Source organism: Ursus americanus, chromosome 16, assembly GCF_024610735.1.
Source record: "Ursus americanus isolate L20-20 chromosome 16, mUrsAme1.1.p, whole genome shotgun sequence".
Classification (NCBI taxonomy): Eukaryota; Metazoa; Chordata; class Mammalia; order Carnivora; family Ursidae; genus Ursus; species Ursus americanus.
Genome location: NC_142142.1, coordinates 5934707 through 5957819, shown reverse-complemented (window position 1 = coordinate 5957819; position 23113 = coordinate 5934707). Strand labels below are relative to the sequence as shown.

General features: G+C 39.8%; 2 protein-coding genes across 2 annotated transcripts; one reads left to right on the top strand and one right to left on the bottom strand.

Moving 5' to 3' along the window:
* Positions 1–16388: 16388 nt before the first annotated feature.
* Positions 16389–17336, top strand: LOC123782605 (olfactory receptor 52E1-like). Its single transcript, XM_045782856.2, has one exon. It carries the CDS (start codon positions 16395–16397, stop codon positions 17334–17336), a length of 942 nt encoding a protein of 313 aa, XP_045638812.2. The 5' UTR covers positions 16389–16394.
* A 3634-nt stretch (positions 17337–20970) lies between these two features.
* On the bottom strand, positions 20971–21921 carry LOC123782586 (olfactory receptor 52D1-like). Its single transcript, XM_045782836.2, has one exon. It carries the CDS (start codon positions 21919–21921, stop codon positions 20971–20973), a length of 951 nt encoding a protein of 316 aa, XP_045638792.1.
* Between the last annotated feature and the right edge of the window lie 1192 nt (positions 21922–23113).

Here is a 23113-nt window from a genome sequence, read left to right as displayed (position 1 = left end):
TCTATTTGGTAATGCATAAGTCTTCCAAAATGTATGCTGACCCAATCTACAGGTCACCAGAGAGTCTCTGTACTGCTGGAGACCTAAAGATAATAAAGGACATGTAATTAGCCATTTTTTCTCATTATTACAATCATCACCAACAGAACCTCCTTCAGTTCTGACCAACTTAGGATTCTGCTAGTTTCTAGATACAGCGATGCAAATTAATTCCAGTTGATTGACAACACTCAGGGGTTAGCGCACAGGATGAAAAATAAATATTTTTTTTTTTAAAGATTTTATTTATTTATTTGACAGAGGTAGAGACAGCCAGCGAGAGAGGGAACACAAGCAGGGGGAGTGGGAGAGGAAGAAGCAGGCTCATAGCGGAGGAGCCTGATGTGGGGCTCGATCCCGGAACGCCGGGATCACGCCCTGAGCCGAAGGCAGGCGCTTAACCGCTGTGCCACCCAGGCGCCCCGAAAAATAAATATTAAAAATTACTTTAAATTGTTGAATTGGTCCATCTCTTAGTATTTAGTAATTATTATTACAAAATATGATTGGGAATAATAGTGAAAACAGCAACATCAAATACCAATTATTAAGGCGCTATTTTTTTATTTTCATTTTTTAAGAGTTTATTTATTTATTTGACAGGCAGAAAGACAGAGAGCACAAGCAGTAGAAACAGCAGGCAGATGGAGAAGGAGAAGCAGGCTCCCGGTTGAGCAAGGAGCCGGATGTGGGCCTGGGTCCCAGGACCCTGAGATCATGAACTGAGCTGAAGACAGATGCTTAACCAGCTGAATCACCCAGGCACCCTGAGGTGCTGCTATTTTTTACAAGGTTTGTTGTCAGGCTCTGTGCAAAAATCATCTCCAATATTTAAATAAAAAAGCTCTTCAAGAAGAACATTAATTTTGCTTATTTTACATATAACTTATCTAATGATCCAAGAGTTTAAGTAGTTTACCAGAAGTTTAAAATGCTTTCAATGGAAGGTCTGGGAAATTAAGTTAGGGAGGAAAGTGCAAATAGAAATAAAGGAAAAGATTTGCTTTACCTATGTTATATATATATATATATATATATTGGTACTGAGACCACACACACACACACACACACACACACACACTATACTCCACACATGTACAAATACAAATACATAGATACAAACTACAAATCTTTTATAAAACTCACAACATCCTTTTCATCCATTCGTCTGTGGAAGGGCATCTCGGCTCCTTCCAATGGAACATTACTCAGCCGTCAGAAAGGTTGATTACCCAACATTTGCTACAACATGGACGGGACTGGAGGAGATTATGCTAAGTGAAATAAGTCAAGCAGAGAAAGACAATTATCATACGGTTTCACTTATTTGTGGAACATAAGGAATAGCAGGGAGATCATTAGGAGAAGGATGAGAAAAATGAAGGGGGGATAACAGAGAGGGAGAATGGGTATAATAGGCAAACAACGAATCATAGAACACTCATCAAAAATGAATGATGTACTGTATGGTGACTAACATGACATGATAATAAAAAAAAGAATATGGGAATAAAATTAAAAACAATGAAAACTAAAAAAAATCCAAAAAACAACAACATCGAAAAAACCTCACAACATCCATCTGAATAAAATTTTTTAGTATTTCTTGTTTTTAGCTAAGGCAATTGTGACTTTAGGAGTTGAAAACACAGGTCAAAATGTCAATAAAAATACTAGCGAGAGAAAACAATTAGGAATATTGGATAATTAGGTGTATGATAATTCAATCATTTTCAAAGTTCCCTATGCCCTTATTATATGTCTTAATGTAGCTTGTTTACAGCATTTGATAGGTGAGTATTTCCAAAATATTTACTCATTAATATGTGTAATTATTTTGTAGTAAAAAGTCCCTCTTCTGGGTGCCTGGGTGGCTCAGTTGGTGAAGTGTCTGCCTTCAGCTCAGGTCATGATCCTGGAGTCCTGGAATTGAGCCCCCCTGTGCAGGGCTCCCTGCTCCATGGGAGTCTGCTTCTCCCTCTCTCTTCGCCCCTCCTCCCTGCTCCTGCGCGCTCTCTCCCCCACACACACTCTTAGATTCTACGCTGGCAATACTAATGGTGACCTAATTTTGAACACGAAAATCAGGGTATTTAATCTAGACGTTGATATAGAGGAGAAAATACCAAGAAGAGTGTTAGACAAGGTATAGAGCAAGCAGTTGAATATGGATGGTGAACGTGAGAAGCAAAGCCAGGAGCAAGAGACACTCTGGCAGTTTCAACAGGATCAGAGGCTATTTCCATAAAGTTATATTATTACAGTGACATTGTGAATGTTTTTAAAAGGCATGACAATGGATAAGACGAGTAAAATAGGATTCTGTCACGGAGGCAAGTTTTCCCATGGAAATCAGCAAGAGAAACCAATGAACTTTTCCTTTTTTCCAGGATACACAATGCAACCATTTCTCAGTTACTGGGACGTTTACTTTAGGCACTAGCTGTAGATCGGATTGCACAGGGTAAAAATAAGCTGTCTCTGGCTTTCTAAGAGAGACAGAATGGTACTATATTCTGTGATTGCAAATAAAATGAGGGAAATTATGTCTCCCCGGTCACACAATTATATTCTGCAATTATGCAGTATTAGATACTATTAGATAAGCAGCCAGAAAGTGATATGAATACATCAAGTGGAAGACAAACATAGACACAGAACATGAAAACCTGGAGTGGAAATAGGAAATACGGAGAAAGGAACAAGATCTGATTTCTCAGCGATTTCTCTTTCTTCTGTGGACACTAAATAGTTTTTCTTAGATGACAATTAAAGAACAGATTTAGTAAAACCCCAAGGGCAACATGAATATATAAAGGTGGGAACGAATAGTAAGGATAATCTTATACCTGTTGACAAGGACTTCAGGAATTAAGAAAGTTTAAATGGGGCAAAGTTACAGTGAGATGGATGTGATAAAGGAAAGGTTACTAGCCATCTTGGTTCTTATCTTCCCAACCAAGGATATCTACAATCTTGTGCTTAAGCCATCTTGAACTTTTACTCCTTCCCACAGATACTGTATCCATTTGATGTTACCATAGGACTACCCGGTTATTTTCTCCTTGACTCCCTTGTCTTTGAATTGCTAAAAATATCAGTATTATGCCTGAGCTTCCCATGGAGAAAAGTGTGTAAACAGTAATGGAAAGTTCCATTGAAAATTTTTCAAAAGCATCCTGCAAGACATAATTCAGATCCATACACGGGGCGCTGGTGCCTGGATCCCCTCCGTGTTCCTACAAGATCTAAAACTAATCTGTATTACAGCATTATTACAAGTGTCACTCACGCTTACATCTCTGTATCTAATTTAAAATGCAGACCACTTACCAAATGTCCAGAGTCTATTGTATCAAGTAAATCAATATTAAAATGATGAAAATGATAATACTTAATAAATGATGGATATTAATAAAGATTAATGATTAAGAGTAAATAATTAATGGTTATAAAGAATTCCTGGGTCAGTTGTTCTTTAATCTTTTGGCTAATAGTTTCATGCTAATGTATATATTACTAATTTGTTAAATAAATATTACAGAATGTTTCTTACGTATCAGAAACTGTTCTGAGACATTTTAAAATTGAGGTCCGTGCGATCATGCATGATAAAAAATGTTATATAGAATCTGAGGCAGTGTTTATAAATATGCACGTGTAAGAGAAACAAATTTTTATAAATAAATTCATGAAACCATCCTACCAATAGTGAAAGAAACTACACCAACAGTTTAATCTGATCATGCAGTCTATTCTTAAGATTAATACCGAGTAGAAGTTCTTAAAATTGTAACACATTCTGATTCACACGTACGTACCACTTCGCAATAGCAAGATCGAATGCTTCCCTACACATGTCGACCTGGCCTCACATCCTGACATCTGTAACTGTAAAATGTGCACTGTGGCAGCATTATTGTAAGCTGCCGAAAGAGAAAAGCTATGATATTGAGCATTTCTGATTTTTTCCCCTCTCTCTGGTTTCATTTTCTCATTTTCCTTTAAAGACATTTTTTCTTCTGACCATTCATTAACGATTGGTGAACCTTAACCATCAGCCTTAGCTACTGTTATTTCTCATCCAATTTCAGCTCTATGACAATCTCATTCACACCCATTGCTTTAAGAGCTTTTTTTTTTTTTTAAGATTTTATTTATTTGACGGAAAACGAGAGAGTACAAGCAAGGGGAGCAGCAGGCAGAAGGAGAGGGAGAAGCAGAGCCCCGCTGAGCAGGGAGCCCCATGTGGGACTTGATCCCAGGACCCTGGGATCATGACTTGAGCCAAAGGCAGACGCTTAACCGATTGAGCCACCCAGGCGCCCCTTTAATAGCTATCTTTAATAATGAAGAATCCTAAATAAAAGTCCCCAACCCTCCAAATTGTATTACATTCAGATTCTCAAACCAAATTCCTTCTGGCAATTACTTTAACTTTTCTTTTGCCAAAATATTACAAATAAAATATTTCTAAAATTGAATCCTCAACCCTGCCTCTACCAAACTCCTGCTTTAACTTAATCTTACTTTCGTTATTGTCTGATCTCAGAAAATGTTGTTATCATGTAACCTATCAGAAATAGGAGCATGATCCTTTTCCTTTCTCTACCTATTAAAAATATACTCTAGATTCTATTTCTAAACATATCGTGAAAATCAGTACAGTGGTCTCCATCCTCATTGGGAGAGTTCCAGTCATCATTTTTTTGGCTGATTAAGGCAAAGTGCTTTCTACTGCTTAAGAGCGTGAGCTCCGCAGTCAGACTGATTGTGCTGAAACCCAGCTTCACAACTTATTCACTCTGTAATAAAGTATTACATATTAGCTGTGTGAGCTTGCAGAACTGTCACATCGCTATACCTCAGTTCCTTCATCTAGCAAATAGAAATAATAAGTGCAAATAAACCTTTAAAAAGTAATTCTTTATTAATTAATTAATTAATTGTTTATTTATTTATTTTAAGTACGTTCCACGCCCAGCACGGGCCCTGAACTCAGGACTCTGAGATCGAGACTTGAGCTGAGATCAAGAGTTGGACACTTCACTGATTGAGCCATCCAGGTACCCGAAACCCTTAATTTTAGAATAGATAATCCTTTTAAAACACTTTGAACCATGTTCTAATGATACCAGTTGTCCCTCATTCTTTTTTTAGCTATCGAGCAGACTGATTTTTCTAAAATGCACATTGAATGGATTCAGGCTAAAATCCATATCCTTTTACTGAAATTTTATGGGCCTTTCTGACCATGATCCTACTTACTGTCTAAGTTTCAGCCTTAGTCTTCTTTCCCATATAATTAGCCCATGATCCTACTTACTGTCTAAGTTTCAGCCTTAGTCTTCTTTCCCACATAATTAGCCCATGTCTTTTCTTCCCGTCCCTCTCTTTCCCTTCAGATCACTCCCTGTGAAGTAAGGATGCTCTGTGAGCTGGGAGGCGGGGAAGACTCACCAGGCTGAGCACCAGGATGGAACCCTGTGTCTGTTTTGTCTCTACCGGCTCAGTTGTTATGAGGGTGCTGTGCTTTGCCTGGTTGGAGCTTTCAACAGAAAATCCCTTGAGCCAGTTTTGTAAAAAACACAAAGTCTCTGAGGATTCTAGCTTCTAATCTGGTCCCAAGTCATGAATAGAAAGCCATGACGTGTAAGGAAATGAAGGCAGGAAAAAGTCAGGCTCCTTGGTCACTTTGCAAGTTTCCATTAACCTTTGAGTTCCTTGCTGTTAGAGCGTGTGATGATCGATATAGCTCATTCTCTCAGCATCCAGATCGTCCCTTTGGGAACAGTGGAATCTGGTGTTCAAGAGCCGGGCTCTCAAGTCAGGTCACTGCTGGTCTACTCGTAGCTTTATCAATTTGCTTAGATAAGTGAAATCTGCCAGGTAATTTAACCTCAGAAGTTTGTATCCCATTTAGTTTTCAGTTGCTCCCTCTGTTTCACTGTACCAACCTACTCCTCACACAGAGTTAATCTCAAATGTAATCGTGTACTCTTTCAATTCTTTTTATATTGATTACATTGGGATTAAAATTTGAGTTACATCCAAAAGGCAAAATTAACATAAAAGTTTGTAATGGAACTCTGTTAGCCCTGTAAATCAATAACTTTAAGCAGATGTTAATATCGTCTTAGGTATTTCACGTCAATCTATTTATTCTATGAAAAATAAAAACTCAATTGGTGCAGGTATGGTCCCTACACAGTCCTTTTGCTTTCTTTCTTTCCTGGTAATGAAACTATATATCTCAAAAATTAGACCTGTAGAGGCTTAGTTAATGCCGTTAGGCTCTTCATGGGTGTGTGACCACTGCAGTACTCAGGACTCTGCCTTCAAAAGGGGGCCCTACACTTGGGGGTTAATCTCTGTCGTACTTAGGGTTTCATGCCATCTTGACTTTTAACAATTTTATCTTTGCATTTATGTTCTGGAATTGAAATCTTATATGAAAATGGGGCAGGTGCTGGGGGCTTGGAGTCCGACTCATACATTCTCACCTGCTGTACCCTCCGCACACTCCCAGGATGATTGCTTGGCTACTTGCTGCCCTACCCTTGCTCAGAGATTACTGCTGCTTTTGCCCTTGGCATGCTCCTGGCCCTGATCCTATCCATACCTGTGACCGGTGCTCCAATTCACAGGACAGTGACCCTGTGTTCCTGTGCATGTTTGCACTTACCCATTGGATTCTCCCATGCCCAAAAGAGAGCAAGATACAAGAGAAAATGGAGCATACCTTCATTGGTTAAAAGAGAGAACATGGAAGAAAAATAAAAGCTATGTTCTTCCCTGTATTTTGAGCAAAGGGCCAAATGCCTTCAGTTTGTTCTGGGTTTCTCATGTTATGCAGCCAGCACTAGTTAAGACACTAGTTAAGACTTTAACTCTGTGTTCCGAAACCGTCCGCAGCTCTGCACAGTGAGGACCTCTGCCACACGCTAGGAATTAAAGTGGTGGGTGCACTTCATCAACTCCTTCGAGTTTCACCTGAACACATGTTAACTTTTCACTCTCCAGCTGCGTTTTTCCAAAAAAGATAGGCCTAGAAGAAAACTGGGCAGGGGGCGGGGGGCAGATCTCGAAAAGAAAAGCTTTTGGTGGGCACAGAGGGAAGTGAATGGGGAGAGTTTCGAGAATCTTGGTGGCCAGAGTGCTACTTTAGGCAGTTGCTGGAACCCAGTTATTAGGGAGGAGAAGGAAGATAATCAGATAATCAGGTGCATTTTGGCACTTTGACACAGAGGGACAGTATTCTAACTTTATGGCAACTAACCAACTGTGTTGACAGATCGAGACATTCCTGCCAAAAGAACTTGAGCAGCAAATAAAGTGGAAGGGAATAGCAGAAAGTGTCCGTATCAGACACTGAGCCCAGGATTCTACAACAAAGTGAACCAAAAGTGGATATTTCTATGGTGAGAGTTGAAATCCTAGAACTCGGAGCTAGGAATGTGTATATGTTTCTGGTGACAAGGCCTGAGAACAAGTGAATGAACAGTATCATCCCCCCAAGAATTATGGATCCATTGCCATTATCTAAAAATAGATGAAAAAAGACCATGAGAGATCAACAAGGTGTATAACCTGTCTTTCCTCACCTCGCCTCATCTCTCTAGACTGGCGCTCTCCCCGTACCTTGCCAAAGCTGAAACACCTCTAGTCAAGCTAATGATCTCTAGTCACCCAACCCAACCCAACTCTGCCCTCATATGAAACTTCCAGCTGCATGTGAAACTGACCACGCTCTCATTTAAAAATGCTCGTCCTCATGTACGTTTTTGTTGAAACTACCCTTACATGTTTTAGTTTTCTCCCACCTCACTACGTGATCTTTTTAAAAATATTTGTTAAAAATTAAATTATTAAATTAAAATATTAAATATTAAATTAAATAGAAAATATTAAATTGAAATAAAATTATTAAATTAAAATTATTAAATTAAAATATCCTTCTCTACAGCCTGACTACTAAAAATTGTCATGAGTACCCCATGTCTTACTTCTGCTTTTCTCTTCTATAACTATATTCTTTTTTTTTTTTTAAGATTTTATTTATTTATTCGACAGAGATAGAGACAGCCAGCGAGAGAGGGAACACAAGCAGGGGGAGTGGGAGAGGAAGAAGCAGGCTCATAGCGGAGGAGCCTGATGTGGGGCTCGATCCCCTAACGCCAGGATCACGCCCTGAGCCGAAGGCAGACGCTTAACCGCTGTGCCACGCAGGCGCCCCTCTTCTATAACTATATTCCTTTTCAAGATATTTTATTCAGTATTTGGCTTCAAAAACTATATATACATTGGAAACTCTGCGGTACTTCTCCATCTCTTACTTCTCTACTGATCTCCACCGTGAGATATCAAACGGTCCCCTGGGTATCCCTGCTTCTTCTTTTCTTTTTACTTTTTATTTTTTATTTATTTATTTATTTTTTTAATGATTTTTTATTATATTATGTTAGTCACCATACAGTACATCCGCGGTTTCCGATGTAAGGCTCGATGATTCATTAGTTGTGTATAACACCCAGTGCACCATGCAATACGTGCCCTCCTTACTACCCATCACCGGTCTATCCCATTCCCCCAACCCCCTCCCCTCTGAGGCCCTCAGTTTGTTTCTCAGAGTCCATAGTCTCTCATGTTTCATTCCCCCTTCTGATTACCCCCCCTTTCTTTATCCCTTTCTTCCCCTGCTGGTATCCCTGCTTCTATGTCTAAAGGCACAGCAAAGCTCACACGGCGAAGAAGGAATTCTTGATAACTGTCTTGATATTTCCGTCTTTGTAACCGTAACTCGTCTTGTACAGTTGGTCAAATTTAAACTAGGCGTTGTCCTCCGTTATTCAAATTTTTATACCTCATCCAATTCATCAGCATGTCCTTTTGTTATAAAAGTTTTCAAAAGACATGTCCTTATTTCCAAAGTATTTTAATTTATTCCTTTCATCGCTGTCATGATTTCTCTTCCACACCACTTTTCTTAACCTCATGACTTGAGAATTTTAGTGTGCATGGTCACCTGCCAGAAGAAAATATGAGTCCTCTAGACTGAAATAACATTATACAGCATTATCCCAGGCTTCAAATTATTTCTACATTATTTTTACACAAAATGTTTGGCATTAGCATAACAAAGCACAGAAAGAAACGGATGTGACATATAACAAAGACATTAATAATAAAACAAGAAGAAACATAGGAAATTCAATAGCACAGTTTTCAGACAGGTTTTATGATAACTATGATTAAATAAATACACCTGAGAAAATGAGAGAAAGATTGAAATACTCAGAAAGAAACTGGAATATTTTAGAAGATTCAAATGGAAATTCTATGACTGAAAATTTTTTTAAAACTCAAATTAAGAAATTAAGAGTCTTTACTTCAATACTACTTGGGTGTTTATATAATGGGGAGGTTAAGTAAATGTCCAAAGTTGTGGAATTCTTAAGTAGTAAAGCCATGATTTTAATATGTAATTAAGCCGTGCGTGCACGCACACACACGCACACACATGCACACATGTGCATACCAAAACAAGAAAAAAAACCCTGCACTGCAAACACCACATAGGAAGGAGAGCATAAACAAATATTTCTTAAATTTCAGAAATTTCTTAGTATTTATAAGAAATAACAAAAACAACCTTGGTAGTAGGCAGAATAATGGCCTCCATCCCCCAAAGATATTCACATCCTGGTCCCAGGAAGCCATGGATAGGTTACCTTACAGAATAAAGGTGAATTTAGATGGCAGATAGAAGTAAGGCTAGTGGCGCCTGGGTAGCGCAGTCGTTAAGCGTCTGCCTTCGGCTCAGGGCGTGATCCCGGCGTTCCAGGATCTAGTCCCACATCAGGCTCCTCCGCTAGGAGCCTGCTTCTTCCTCTCCCACTCCCCCTGCCTGTGTTCCCTCTCTCGCTGGCTGTCTCTCTGTCACATAAATAAATAAAATCTTAAAAAAAAAAAAAAAGAAGTAAGGCTAATAATCAGACCTTAAATCTGAGACCTTATTCTAGATTTTCTAGATAGGCTGAAGGTAATCAAAATGGTCCTTAAAGGTGGAAATGAGAGGTAGCAGAAAAGCTAGCGTTTAAAGGTCAGATGTGATGGGTGCCAGGGTGGCTCAGTCCTTAAGCGTCTGCCTTCAGCTCGGGTCTTGACCCCGGTCCTAGGATCAAACCCCACATAGCATCAGGCTCCCTGCTCAGCGAGGAGCCTGTTTCTCCTCTGCCTGCTGCTCCCTGTACTTTTGTGTGCTCTCTCTCTCTCTCACTGTCAAATAAATAAATTCAAAACATAATAATAAATAAATAAAGGTAAGATGTGAGAAACCCTTGGCGCACCTGGGTGGGTCAGTTGGTTAAGTGTCTGCCTTTGCCTCAGGTCCCTATCTCAGGATCAAGCCGCACATCTGGCTCCCTGCTCAGTGGGGAGTCTGCTTCTCTCTCTTTCCCTCTGTCCCTCCCCACTCCTTGTGCTTTTTTTTCTTGTGCTCTCTCAAATAAATAAAATTAAAAAAAAAAAAAAGATGGAGAAACCCTTGCCTAGCTGCTATAGACCTTGAGTCTCCCTCCAAATTCATATGTTGAAATCTAATCCCCAATGTGATGGTATTGGAGGCGGGACCTTTGAGAGGTGATTAGGTCCTGAGGATGGATCTTAATTATGGAATGGAATGGAGTTAAGGTCCTTCTGAACAATACCCCAAAGTGCTCCCTCGTCCCTTCTGTCATGTGATGACACAGCAACCATCTGGGAACCAGGAAGCTTCTCACCACAGACTGAATCCGCCTGCACCTTGACCTTGGACTTCCCAATCTCCAGAGTGGTAAATAATAAACTTCCCTTGCGTATAAGCCACCCAGTCTATGACACTCTGTCACAGCCACCCAAATGGGCTGACCTCAGCCATTGCCAGCCTTGAAGACTGAAGGAGGCACACGGTCAAGGAACATGGGCAGCCTCTGGAAGCTGGAAAAATCAAGAAAAAGGAGTCACCTCTAAAGCTTCCAGAAAAGAGTGCTACCCGTCTGACATCCTGATTTTAGCCCGGTGATATGTTTTGAATTTCTAACCTACAGAATTGTAAAGTAATACATTCGTGTTGTTTTAAGCCCCTAAACTTGCCATGGTTTATTATGGCGGCAGTGGAAACAAATGCAACTTCCACAGGTTTAAATTCCTATATAGACTACTTGGGGGGGAAAAAGGCATTTTAGTAGAGCTGATCTAATCAATAGGGATAAAACTCTGCATATAAGATTATTGAATATCGTTTATGGCACGCACACACACCCACATACATAAAAACTGTGCATAAGAGGTCATAATGCAATTACAAAATTATCACTAATGAATATAAGAAAATGAAAAAAAATTGGGTATATTGGAAGATAAATGTAGATTGCCAAAAACATATGTAATGAATTTTAGGAGGGAAATAGTAAATGAAAAGGGTGAAATATTTGAAAAATATGACTAATAATTTCAAACATTAAAGAAACATAAAACTTCAGATTTATGGGGCATCTGGTATGTTGAATGATTTTTTTAACTGTGATATTACAGAAATAATTAACTACTTTCAAATTACTATCAAAGTCAAGGTAAGCATTCCAAAAATTTCGAAGAGTAAACTTGTATCACTTACAAGGTGGTAATAATTGTATTGAAATTAACATTGCCTCAGTGGCCCTGAATCCAGGGAGCGCTAAAGCGATATTTGCAAGTTTGTGCAGGTCAGTCTCTCTCTCTGGCAAGGGTACCCTGCTGACTGCTATCGATTTGCTGTAGATTTTCTTTGTGTGTACAAGTAATGAGTTGCCATAAAAAGACCCCCACCCCCATTTTTTCATGTGCGGGTGTTGCTATTCTTTTTTCATCCGATCTGACTGATAACTACTTGAAGGAATAAAACACTCATCCTCTCTGTTTTCTTTGTGTATGTGAAATCTTTGAATATCTGATAGTGATTACCATAACTTGCTAGAAGAAAGAGAATGAGAAGGCATGCCGATATATTTATATATTACCAGTCAATTAAAAAGAAATGTTAAGTATTGATGCTTGGTACTGTGCTTGGTTTATTTTCTGTTGCCGTGTTTTGCTGTATAAAACAAAACAAAACAACAAGTAATTGAGTTGATGTGAATATGGCTCCTCGGCTGAAAGAGTAGCCATGAGCGGTCCTAACTGCAGCCGCAGTATGGGGGTCTCCTTTGGGGTTTGTCCTGTTGGATGATGCTTAGAATGACTAACTCGCACCATCTGCACCCTCTCCCACTTCCCAGCTTTATGTTTCAGCACAGCTCATTTTTGTCATCTGTGTGATCCTTTATTCTGTTTCTTGTCTTCTCTTACTGGCTGTCCTGTTTCCTACTATACGGGCAGTGCCTAAAATGGTACCTGATACATCGTAGACGGTCAGTGCATAGTTGTTTGAATTCATCCGAGAATGAACGATGAAACTGCTGTATCCATCTGAATGTCCCAGATCAGTTCCTGTTACTCACGGAAAGCCCTCTGGAATGGAAGCTTGAACACACAGCTCTACTTTCCCATGTAAACTTCTCTTCCTCTCTTGATTTCTGCCTCTTCATCAGTGAAACGGATGACACTCTTATATGATGTTAGGACTACAGGACACTGAAACTCTTTTGACAATTGTCCTCATTTTACAGGTTTCAAAATTGAGATTGAAAGGCTAAGGCCATTCGTACATGGCTTTAAATAAGTGGTCAGGAAGGGAGTGATAAAATGACTAGCCTCTGCCTTCCGGATTTTTATCTCTGCTTTCCATTACTGATGGGAAACCGCCACTGGAATGCCATGATAGATTTCAGTATGATGCAAAACTGTGTGCATTTCTTCACTTCAGGGTAGTGCAATTATGCTAAATACTGAGTCATTATGGAGCAATTTTAGTGTACTTCTTTACTTTTGAGCACTTCAATTATAATAAATATTGAGTCAATGTGGTAGTTGCACAATACTAAAGAGATACATGGACTTAATACAATCACTAGCTTATATATATTTGGGGCCTGGACCAGCAACCCCACCATTCAAGGAGTTCAGAATCAATAGCCTAAAACCAATTCCAGGAACCCTGTTGGAATAAATGTTAAAGAATTTCACAAGACCAAAATAATAATAATAATAATAATAATAATAATAATAATAATAATAATAAAATAATTATCCCCCTGGAACTATGCTAATCCTAGATTTGGGAATTAGGGGCCAGGATCAAGACATGGTCCGTCAGTGTCTGGTGTATTCTATTCCGCTACAAAAGGAGTTAATCCAGATCTCCGAGGTTTCTAGCACCCACTATCCTCAGGGAGTTCCAAGACAGACAAAGTTCTCACTCTAGAGGCTGTGGCCGCTGCATAAAAAATCCACGCACTAAAAGAAATGGAGCTCAGAAGGATGCTAGGGGAGATTTGCTAACTTCTCCCGGAGTCCTTGCTGGTAAGGGATGCTTCAGAAGTATGGATCCTTATCTGCGTCCAGCCGAGCACAAGGAAAAGAGTGGTGGATGATAGGACGGGGGTGGGGGGAGTAGGAAAACGTGCTGACCGAAGGGAGGGGATAAGGGCACTGACTGTAGGAATGTGCTGAGATAAGCTCTTACGTGCACATGGGCAACTGCTGCTTTTATTTCTGATACATCCTCGCACCATCTCTGTGTGCAGCTCCTACGTCTTTCAACAACTCTGCCGTTGTTTCTGTGCAGAGAGCTCCTCACTGACCTGGAGTCTAATTACTGATCAGTCAGGTTCTTTCTTCTCATCTGTTCTGTCTCTTGCTCACTGTTACCTCTCCTTCAATCCCCTCTAATCTCATTTAAAGGTTGGATAAATGTTGCCATCCTGAGGGCATTTTTGACACAGACGGAGAACAATAGTCGAGTTTACCTTAATCTCTTCAGAAATTACCTCTCACCAATTACAACCTAGTAAAACACACCAAACCACTTGCTACTTTCTTTCAACTGACGGTAGTGCTAATCATTTTGGAATGGTTTGGTCTCCGAGAACATAATGTTAATGTCTGTGAAAATGTCGAGGCATCGGTTTAATCAGATATACTCTATTACAAATGTTAGAAACCCTATCAAAATAGTTTCATGCATGTAAAGTGAGGATGAGGGTTTAGTCTGCTGACCCCTGATGTGAGGATTATCTGAAGGCCTGAGATAAGTCGGAACCACTTCCACTCTAGCTCTCTACTTTATCCTGTTCTAATCAATAGGTTTTTACCAGGAACTGTAACTATACATTTTTGATGACCCATCTTGACTCATGCAAACCTTGCAAGAATTCTGCTATGTAGGCATTTTATCCTCATTTCATAGGTGAGGAATCATAGAGCCAAAGAAGGGAAATAATTGAACCCAATTCACACGGCAGGAAGACTCTGGCTTCAACTCCTAGTGTCTGCTTCTAAACATTATGCCATTTCTTATCTAACTAAACTCTAAATTAGCTGAACCACAATCACAAAGAAGAAATCTGATTATAGGGTTCTATTTCATCCCCTTCCCAAATCTCCTGGGTTTAAACACCTTTCCTTGCATATAGTCACCCCTGTTCAAATTAGGGATAGTTTTCTATACTGTTATTTCTTTCTTGAAATCCCTCTTCTATTTTCTTGATCAAATAATTTGCTTGACTTGACTGATAATCTTGACCGTCTCCTTCCTGTACCTGTGATCAAACTCTTCTTTCTAGGATTTCTTAAGCAATTTGTCCAACATCCAAGCTGCAATGCACCCTTCCAACCCACACACACACACACACACACACACACACACACAGAAACACACATGCACAGACGCAAACACACACACATGCTTCCATCCCCAGACATACCGTTCTTATGGTCGATCTGGCTAATGTACTTGGTAGTCTGTTCCTGCTTTACGCGGGACTTAGGAGTCTCACAGAATACTGGGCAGAGGAACAATGGAAAAGCCTAATTCTGTCTATAAGGGAGTGGACTACATCGAAGGTGATCTATAACAATAACACATCCTACCTCAACCCTCCAAGTTCTTCCAGACTTCTCAGGTCAGTAAGGAGACAGCCTCCTACCGGTATGGATTAGACCTACTTTCCTGCTGGTGGTTCTTGGTAATTCACATTTCTACTGAGTACTTTTAAGGGCCAGACCTTCTCTCTGTGTGCAGATATCTATCATCTATCTATCTATCTATCTATCTATCTATCTATCTATCTATCATCTATCTATCATTTATCTATGTATCATCTATCCAAAGGGTATATAAAAGAGAAAGCAAGAGCTCTTGATCACAATGTGCTTAGAGTTATTAATGTGTATATATTGTAACAACTTCTATAGTCAGAGAAATGATGAATTTAGTTTCCAGGACTGGTGTGTATAAATGAATTCATTTTACCTAACAATTTTGTGATCTTGTATACACCTGAACGTTAATGTGCCTGTGCCCGTGTGTAATTCTGTTTCTTCCTGCACAGACATCCGCAGGAGGGTACTTACAGGGCAAGGTTCAATTTACTTATCATCATAACAGAACTGAAGAGGAATATGTACACTCCCTTCTAAGCAGACCCAGATGAAGAGGATTGTCCTGAAATGAAGTTTGGTGTGGCTTCGTTAATGAAACCTCAAGGCAGATTTGTTCTGTGATACTGGCACCAGCAAGAAAGGAGAGATCAGAAAATGACTACGGCATGAAAACTGTTTTGGGGGCCTTAAACATCCAGGAGCCTACACAGATCCAAAATTGTCTTAGAAAGTTCTGGTTTGCTACACTTGCAGTTTCTTTGGAGACTGCATTATATACGCTCAGCTCGGAAATGTGGAACATGCAGAGTCCTAATGGCCGTCATTAGGCTCATGTTTACGTTCCTACCTTGTACATAATGTGTGTAGTCATAAATCAAATGATATTTGTATAAAATAATGATAAATGATTTACAGGAAAATATTTTGTGTACCTAAGGAGCAAGGGAGCAACTTTATCTTAATTATTTTATTAATTTAAATGGTTGATTTGCATAACTGTTTCAAACACAATCTTTTAAATTCCATCAAAAAAGGAAGCTTCTCTAACTCACCATTTGCAATCAGTCTTAACACAGAACTTGGCACATGGATATGATGAAGTACGCTGAAATCACGTGGCTTCATTTTACCATTCAATTTGTACCCTTTCAGGTCTCAGTGATGGGTAGACACGACAGGTCTGGTCCCTTCACTGACCCTTCGTTTTCTCTGTGCACGAAGCAAGGATGAGGCTTATTCAGTGAATGGGAGGTTCTTGATCGATAATCTATTTCACTCTCAAAATATCCCAGAAGATGGCCTCACTTAATACCACCCTATTTCATCCCTACTCTTTCTTCCTTCTGGGGATCCCGGGGCTGGAACATATACATATCTGGATTGGTTTCCCTTTCTTTGCTGTGTACCTGACAGCTGTTCTTGGGAATATAAGCATCCTTTCAGTGATTGAGACCGAGAGCAGCCTCCACCAGCCCATGTTCTACTTCCTGGCCATTCTGTCATCTATCGACCTGGGCCTGTCAACGTCCACCATCCCCAAGATGCTTGGCATCTTCTGGTTCAAACTGAGAGAAATCTCCTTTGAGGGGTGTCTCATCCAGATGTTCTTCATCCACTTATGTACTGGCATGGAGTCAGCTGTGCTCATGGCCATGGCCTATGATCGCTACGTGGCCATCTGTAACCCTCTTCGGTACGCACTGGTCTTGACAAACAAGGTGGTAGTCATCATTGCATTGATAATCCTACTGAGACCTTTGTCTTTTGCCATGCCCTTTGTTCTACTCATCCTACGGTTACCATTTTGTGGACACCAAATTATTCCTCACACTTACTGTGAGCACATGGGCATTGCCCGCCTGTCCTGTGCCAGCATCAGGGTCAACATCGTCTATGGCTTATGTGCCATCTCTGTCCTGGTGTTGGACATCATAGCTATTGTCATTTCCTACGTCCAGATCCTTCGTGCAGTCTTTCGACTGCCTTCCCACGATGCCCGGCTCAAAGCACTCAGCACCTGCGGCTCTCACGTGTGTGTCATGTTGGCTTTCTACACCCCAGCATTTTTTTCATTTATGACCCACAGGTTTGGCCGGAATATTCCACGCTATATCCACATCCTTTTGGCTAATTTCTACGTAGTCATTCCACCTGCTCTCAACCCTGTAATCTATGGCGTCAGAACTAAACAGATTAGAGAACAGGTGCTGAAAGTCTTTTCTAGGAAAAAAACATAACTCTTGTAAAGAATCAAATTAAAGAAGGGAGCAGTACTAATTTTCTTTGTTCAGAACGGAAAGAGAACATTTGGAAGTTATGCAGGCCCCTCTCAGGGGAGACCTGTCAGCCTCCTTCCCAAATCTGGAAATGGAAAGTGAGACCCATGTCAAATGCATGAATAAAACTGTCTTATGATTTTCCATTGTTTGGAAATACTTCAGATTCCCCACTTGGAAGAAAATGAACACTTTGTTCTGCTTTCATTAGGACTGAACACATCACATTCCACAGTCAGCATCATTTTAAAGCAAAACCAGCCCCCCCCAAAAGAAAATATCACACAAATAATAATAATTTAAAAACCCCATAAATTCCCTCAAGTTCTAATTTAAACAAAGATAGTGTATCACCCTTACTATGCTGGTTCCCAAAATAATGGCCACTGAAACACTTGCCATATGCCTGAACTCCCTCTCAGAAAGAATATTATTCTTGACTCTACCATGTAAATGTTGTTAGACATGAAATTGATCCTATTAATACGGTAACCATGTAAGAAAAGAAGAGATTTTCTATCATGAACAGAATTGTAAAAACTTGGCAATCTTGGCAAATTCATAGTCTTTATAGCTTTAAAGCCGTGTTGTGTTACTTTTTGACAGATAAGTACTTACAAAGTCTGGTTTATTGATTCCTTTTTTTTAAACAAACAATTATTTTCCAAACAGTTCTGTCTCTGTGTCTGGTGACACTTCACAGAGGACTTTCCTTCTTATGGAAAGCAAGAAGTTTTAGTGATGTTCCAAGTCCAGTATTAGCCAAGTGTGTACATGTGTTCTCTTGTGCCGTATGATACCACACAGTGCTCTCTAGTTCCAGGCGGTATTACTGACATTATTTGTAGAAAGAATTCAGGGAAAATATGTTTGTAAATTCTGGGCAATAAATAAAACTAAATTTTTAGCTATATTTTTACTGCAGGATTTCTCAGATCTCTCAATTAACAAATATTCATTTGAAACTCTAAGATGATATTGGCTTCTGATTGCTCCTTTGACCAACCTACAACGCTAATATTCCATAGCATGCACTTTAGAAAAAAAATCCTACTGATTTTTATTATAATAGAAAAGATGATGCATAAATTCTTAGAGGGAGTTTGTATTAATTAACATCACATCTTTTTTTTTTTTTAAGATTATTTATTTATTTATTCGACAAAGATAGAGACAGCCAGTGAGAGAGGGAACAACAGCAGAGGGAGTGGGAGAGGAAGAAGCAGGCTCATAGAGGAGGAGCCTGATGTGGGACTCGATCCCGGAACGCGGGATCAGGCCCTGAGCCGAAGGCAGATGCTTAACAACTGCACCACCCAGGCGCCCCCATTACTCCATTTTTTTTTTTTTTAATTCGACAGAGATGGAGACAGCCAGCGAGAGAGGGAACACAAGCAGGGGGAGTGGGAGAGGAAGAAGCAGGCTCCTAGCGGAGGAGCCTGATGTGGGGCTCGATCCCATAACGCCAGGATCACGCCCTGAGCCGAAGGCAGACGCTTAACCGCTGTGCCACCCAGGCGCCCCTCTATCTCCATTTTTAACCATCTCTGTGACTATGAGAAAGTCAACTGATTTCTCTATTTCTCAGTTTCCTTATTTGTAAAATGAGGATATTAATCTTATAAATCCTTTTTAGTTTGCATGAGAATTTAATGGGTTAATGTATGTAAAGAACTCAGGGGTGATTATGAGAATGTGGACATTATATGAGTGTTACATGTTATTATACTGAAAGTAAATGTTCATATGTCTCAATCAATTATGTGAAACTACTGGAACAAAATGTTTCTAGCCTATTCTTTATGTTCACGTATTGTAAAGCCTGTCCTTTTTCACCCTTATTCACTATGTGCTATAGAGAACCCATAGATTTGAAAATTTGGTAGGAATAAATTGAGTAAATTTAATTAAGACCCTTCTTCCCATGCCCTGCCCCCCATCGCACACACTTCCTGGTAGTGAGACTTTCTAAGGCAGCCCTGTGTTCTCTGGTGCTCCTCCATGTAGTAAGTCTTCATGTTCTGATGAGGACTATATGCCTAACTCTGGAGTTTAGAGTGTTCACTGGCTCTTGTACCAAACTGAGTCCTCCAGAATAGACTTCATCACTAGGAAAGATGATATTTGGAACTCATATCTGCCATGTCTTTTTCAATCTCAATCTTTTCAGGAATCATATGGGAAAGAAAGGATACATTGATTGTATGCACCTCTGAGACTCTGAAACTGTTTACATACCTTGCCTTAGTCATTTCTATATCCCCAGTGAATTCTGGTCAACAAGTAAACATTAGCTACATGGATCTAAACTGAGTGTGGTTATGAAGACAGCAATAACCAGTAGCAACAATTTTGACACACCAGCCTGTGAGAAGCTGTGTTCCTAGGAGTCCCATTGAGTGATTTGGCTGTATGTGGAGCCGTGGTGAGATCATAAGAAAATTATGGCTTCAGAGCTAGACAGACTTCTAATCTGAGCTCCTCTAAACTAGCTCATTGAATATGAGTTTGTTGAGTTACTTATCATGTAGATATTTATGATAATTAATTCTAAAAAATATTGTGAGGGTTAAGTGATTATGTATTAAAACCCACTATAAAGAGATTAGAATCTAGTAAAAGTTTAACAAATGTTAATTCTCTTCACAATTGAGCTTGAAGGGTGAAGTACTTGACTGAAATATTTTCCCCATGGTCAACTCATGTCTCTGTTCCTCAACTAACATCACTGCAGCTCAGTATTAGCTGCATTTAAGAATCACTTACATGACCTTAGAACATGGATGCCTGAACACGACTCCCACACTACTTTTCCTTCCCGAGAGTTTCTTTTAAACAGAATCATAGAGTATGTAATCTTTTTTCACTTAACATAATACCTGTGAAATTTACCCATGTGAAACCAAACAACCCCAAAAATCAATAGGATTTAATGACAGACAGAAAACATAATTACCTAAAAATTAATGACAATTTGGCCAACAAGAGGTTTCTTGAAGTAATAATAGATTCTAGAAGTCTGTAGGATAGTGTCTTCAAAAGGCGAAGGAGGTGTAATAACGGGGGAATGGAAATGTGTAATTAGAAAAGTATCATTAAAGAAGAAATAAGGAAAACATTAGATGAACATAGAACACAGACATTAGCATCAAGAAACACTCACTAAAAAAGTAGTGAGGTATGCACTTGAGAAAGAAGGATATTTAGTCAAGAAGAAATGACTGGGACAAAAAGAAAAAAAGAGAATTTGTAAATCTGGTAGTAAGGCTTAAATAGTAAACCAGAGATATGTGATTATATATCATGTTACTTTTAAATATCTCTTGTTTTTAGCCTCAGATGATTCTACATTTTATGCTTGTGTGTGTGTTTTTTAGGAAACAATATTTCAACATTTTGGTAAAGAGTCATACTCAATAATACATTTGCCTCTATGTAACAATTGTTACAACATAAAATATGTCTTTGGATGAGTTACTTCCCACAGAAAACCCACACCCTCTGACCATTGAAAGAGGAGCTCCATGAAGGAATCACACATTCTAAGATAGACAATATAACATTTGTTCATATATTACTCATCAGCACAAAGGACTTAGCTCACAGGCTTTGAAAAACTGAAAAATTTAAGAAATCTGTCTCGTATCTTCTTGGTCCTTACCCCATAGATAATGGGGTTCACCATGGGTGGGACAAGAAGATAGATGTTGGCCACAAATATGTGGACATGGGGAGCCACATGGTGACCAAACCTGTGGGTGAGAAAAGAGAAGAAGGCTGGAGTATAAGACACTAAGATGACACAGATATGAGAGCCACAGGTCCCCAAGGTCTTGAGTCGGGCCTCCTTGGATGGGAGGTGGAAGACAGTGTGGAGTATGAGAACATAAGAACAGATGATCAATATGAAATCCACCCCACCAGTGAGGAAGGCAACAACGAGGCTGTAGGCTCTACGGACTCTTGTCTCAGCACAGGCAATCTTGATGAGGGCCATGAACTCACAGTAGGTGTGGGAAATGATATTGGTTCTGCAGTAGGGAAGCCAGCGTAGCAGAAAGGGGTGAGGACTGAGAAGTGCTGTGCCCCGGAGTACTATACCTAGACCCATCCTCCCAATTACAGCATGTGTCAGAATAGCTGAATGTCTTAATGGGTTACATATGGCTACATAACGGTCAAATGCCATGGCCAGGAAGAAGCCAGATTCCATGGTGGAGCAAGAGTGAATCAGGAACACTTGAGTGAGGCAGGCTTCAAAACGAATCTCTCCATCATGGAACCAGAAAAGGCTAAGAAGTTTCGGTACAGCTGTGGTACACACAATAAGATCAGCCACAGCCAGCATGCAGAGGAAGAGGTACATTGGCTCATGGAGGCTGGAGTCCGTCTTGATGATAAACAGAAGAGAACAGTTTCCCAGGAGGGCCAAAACGTAGACCACACAGAAGGGGATGGAGATCCAGATGTGGGCAGCCTCCAACCCAGGAATGCCAATGAGAATGAAGGTTGATGGATGGACATCAGTCTTATTGTATGTTGACATAACAGGTGTCAGAATTTCTAGCTTTCTCTTCACGAATTTTTCTCTGCACCAAACAGAAGTAATAGCTTATAAATAGTAATAGCTTATAAATTTTCAATCCTTTGGTGAGTTTAGTCAGCCAAAATGCAGAGAATTGCAGGTCATAGAGTAGTTACAATGTCTGTCAATATTTATTAATAATTTCATCATATCTGTCATATTTTATTCTGTAGTTGTGATTTGTTAATAGGGCTGATCTGTAGATTCCAAATGAAGGAAAATATGCAGGTCCCCAAAATTGGAGCTAAATGTATCAAAATCCAAAATCTTCTACCCGCTGAAAAGAGAGTAATACCAACTGAAAGCTAAACAATGTGTAAGCGTCTCAGGTGTATAATTTAGTGATTCAGTACTTACATACAACACTCATATTACATTGTATGTTAACTAACAGGGACTTAAATAAAAATATAAAAAAATAAAAAAAACATAAGTGTCGATGCATAGTGGAATAGCTGTATGCTTAATTCATCGAAACTACATTGTATATACTGGCTCCTTCAACTAACTTCTTTCATTTAGGTACATATATTTGTAAACATATATGTAGAATCATATGGGAAAAATTTGTAAGAGTCATGGGTTTGGAGGACTTAGAAACAGTTGTAAGACACAAACGACAGAAGCAGGAGGAACGACAGGAAGTTTGGATAGAAAATATGTCTTTTTTTTTTCTTTAGATTTTAGTCATCCTGGTTCTGGGACATGCCAAGAAGCTCAGTTATAGGGTGTAGCTTTGAGAAAATAATTTCAAGATTTGGGAGGCTGTGTTGGTTGCTTGGGAAGGACCAGAAGGAGGTTCTTCACACCAACCTGGAGCTCAATAAGCATGATGACCAGAGTGGGGCTGATAACAGTGTGTCAGGAAGTGAACAGCTCTTTGCATTACTTGTGACTGTCCACAGGTGACACATCTGTGTTTAGCCCTGCCCTCCCAGGGAGGGAATTGTGGCAATGTGATTATAACCTCGCTCGTGAATTTCCTTCCTCCCTTAAATGTATCGACTTAGTCGAACTGCTCTATGACTGGCTCTCCACTGAGCTCCCTCTCCAGGCAAATTCATCCAAACTTCCCCGCGTGACCTTTCCTTCACTCTGCACACTTCTGTTTGGCTGATCCCTCCCCCCACCCCATGCTGTGATTTGCTGATTA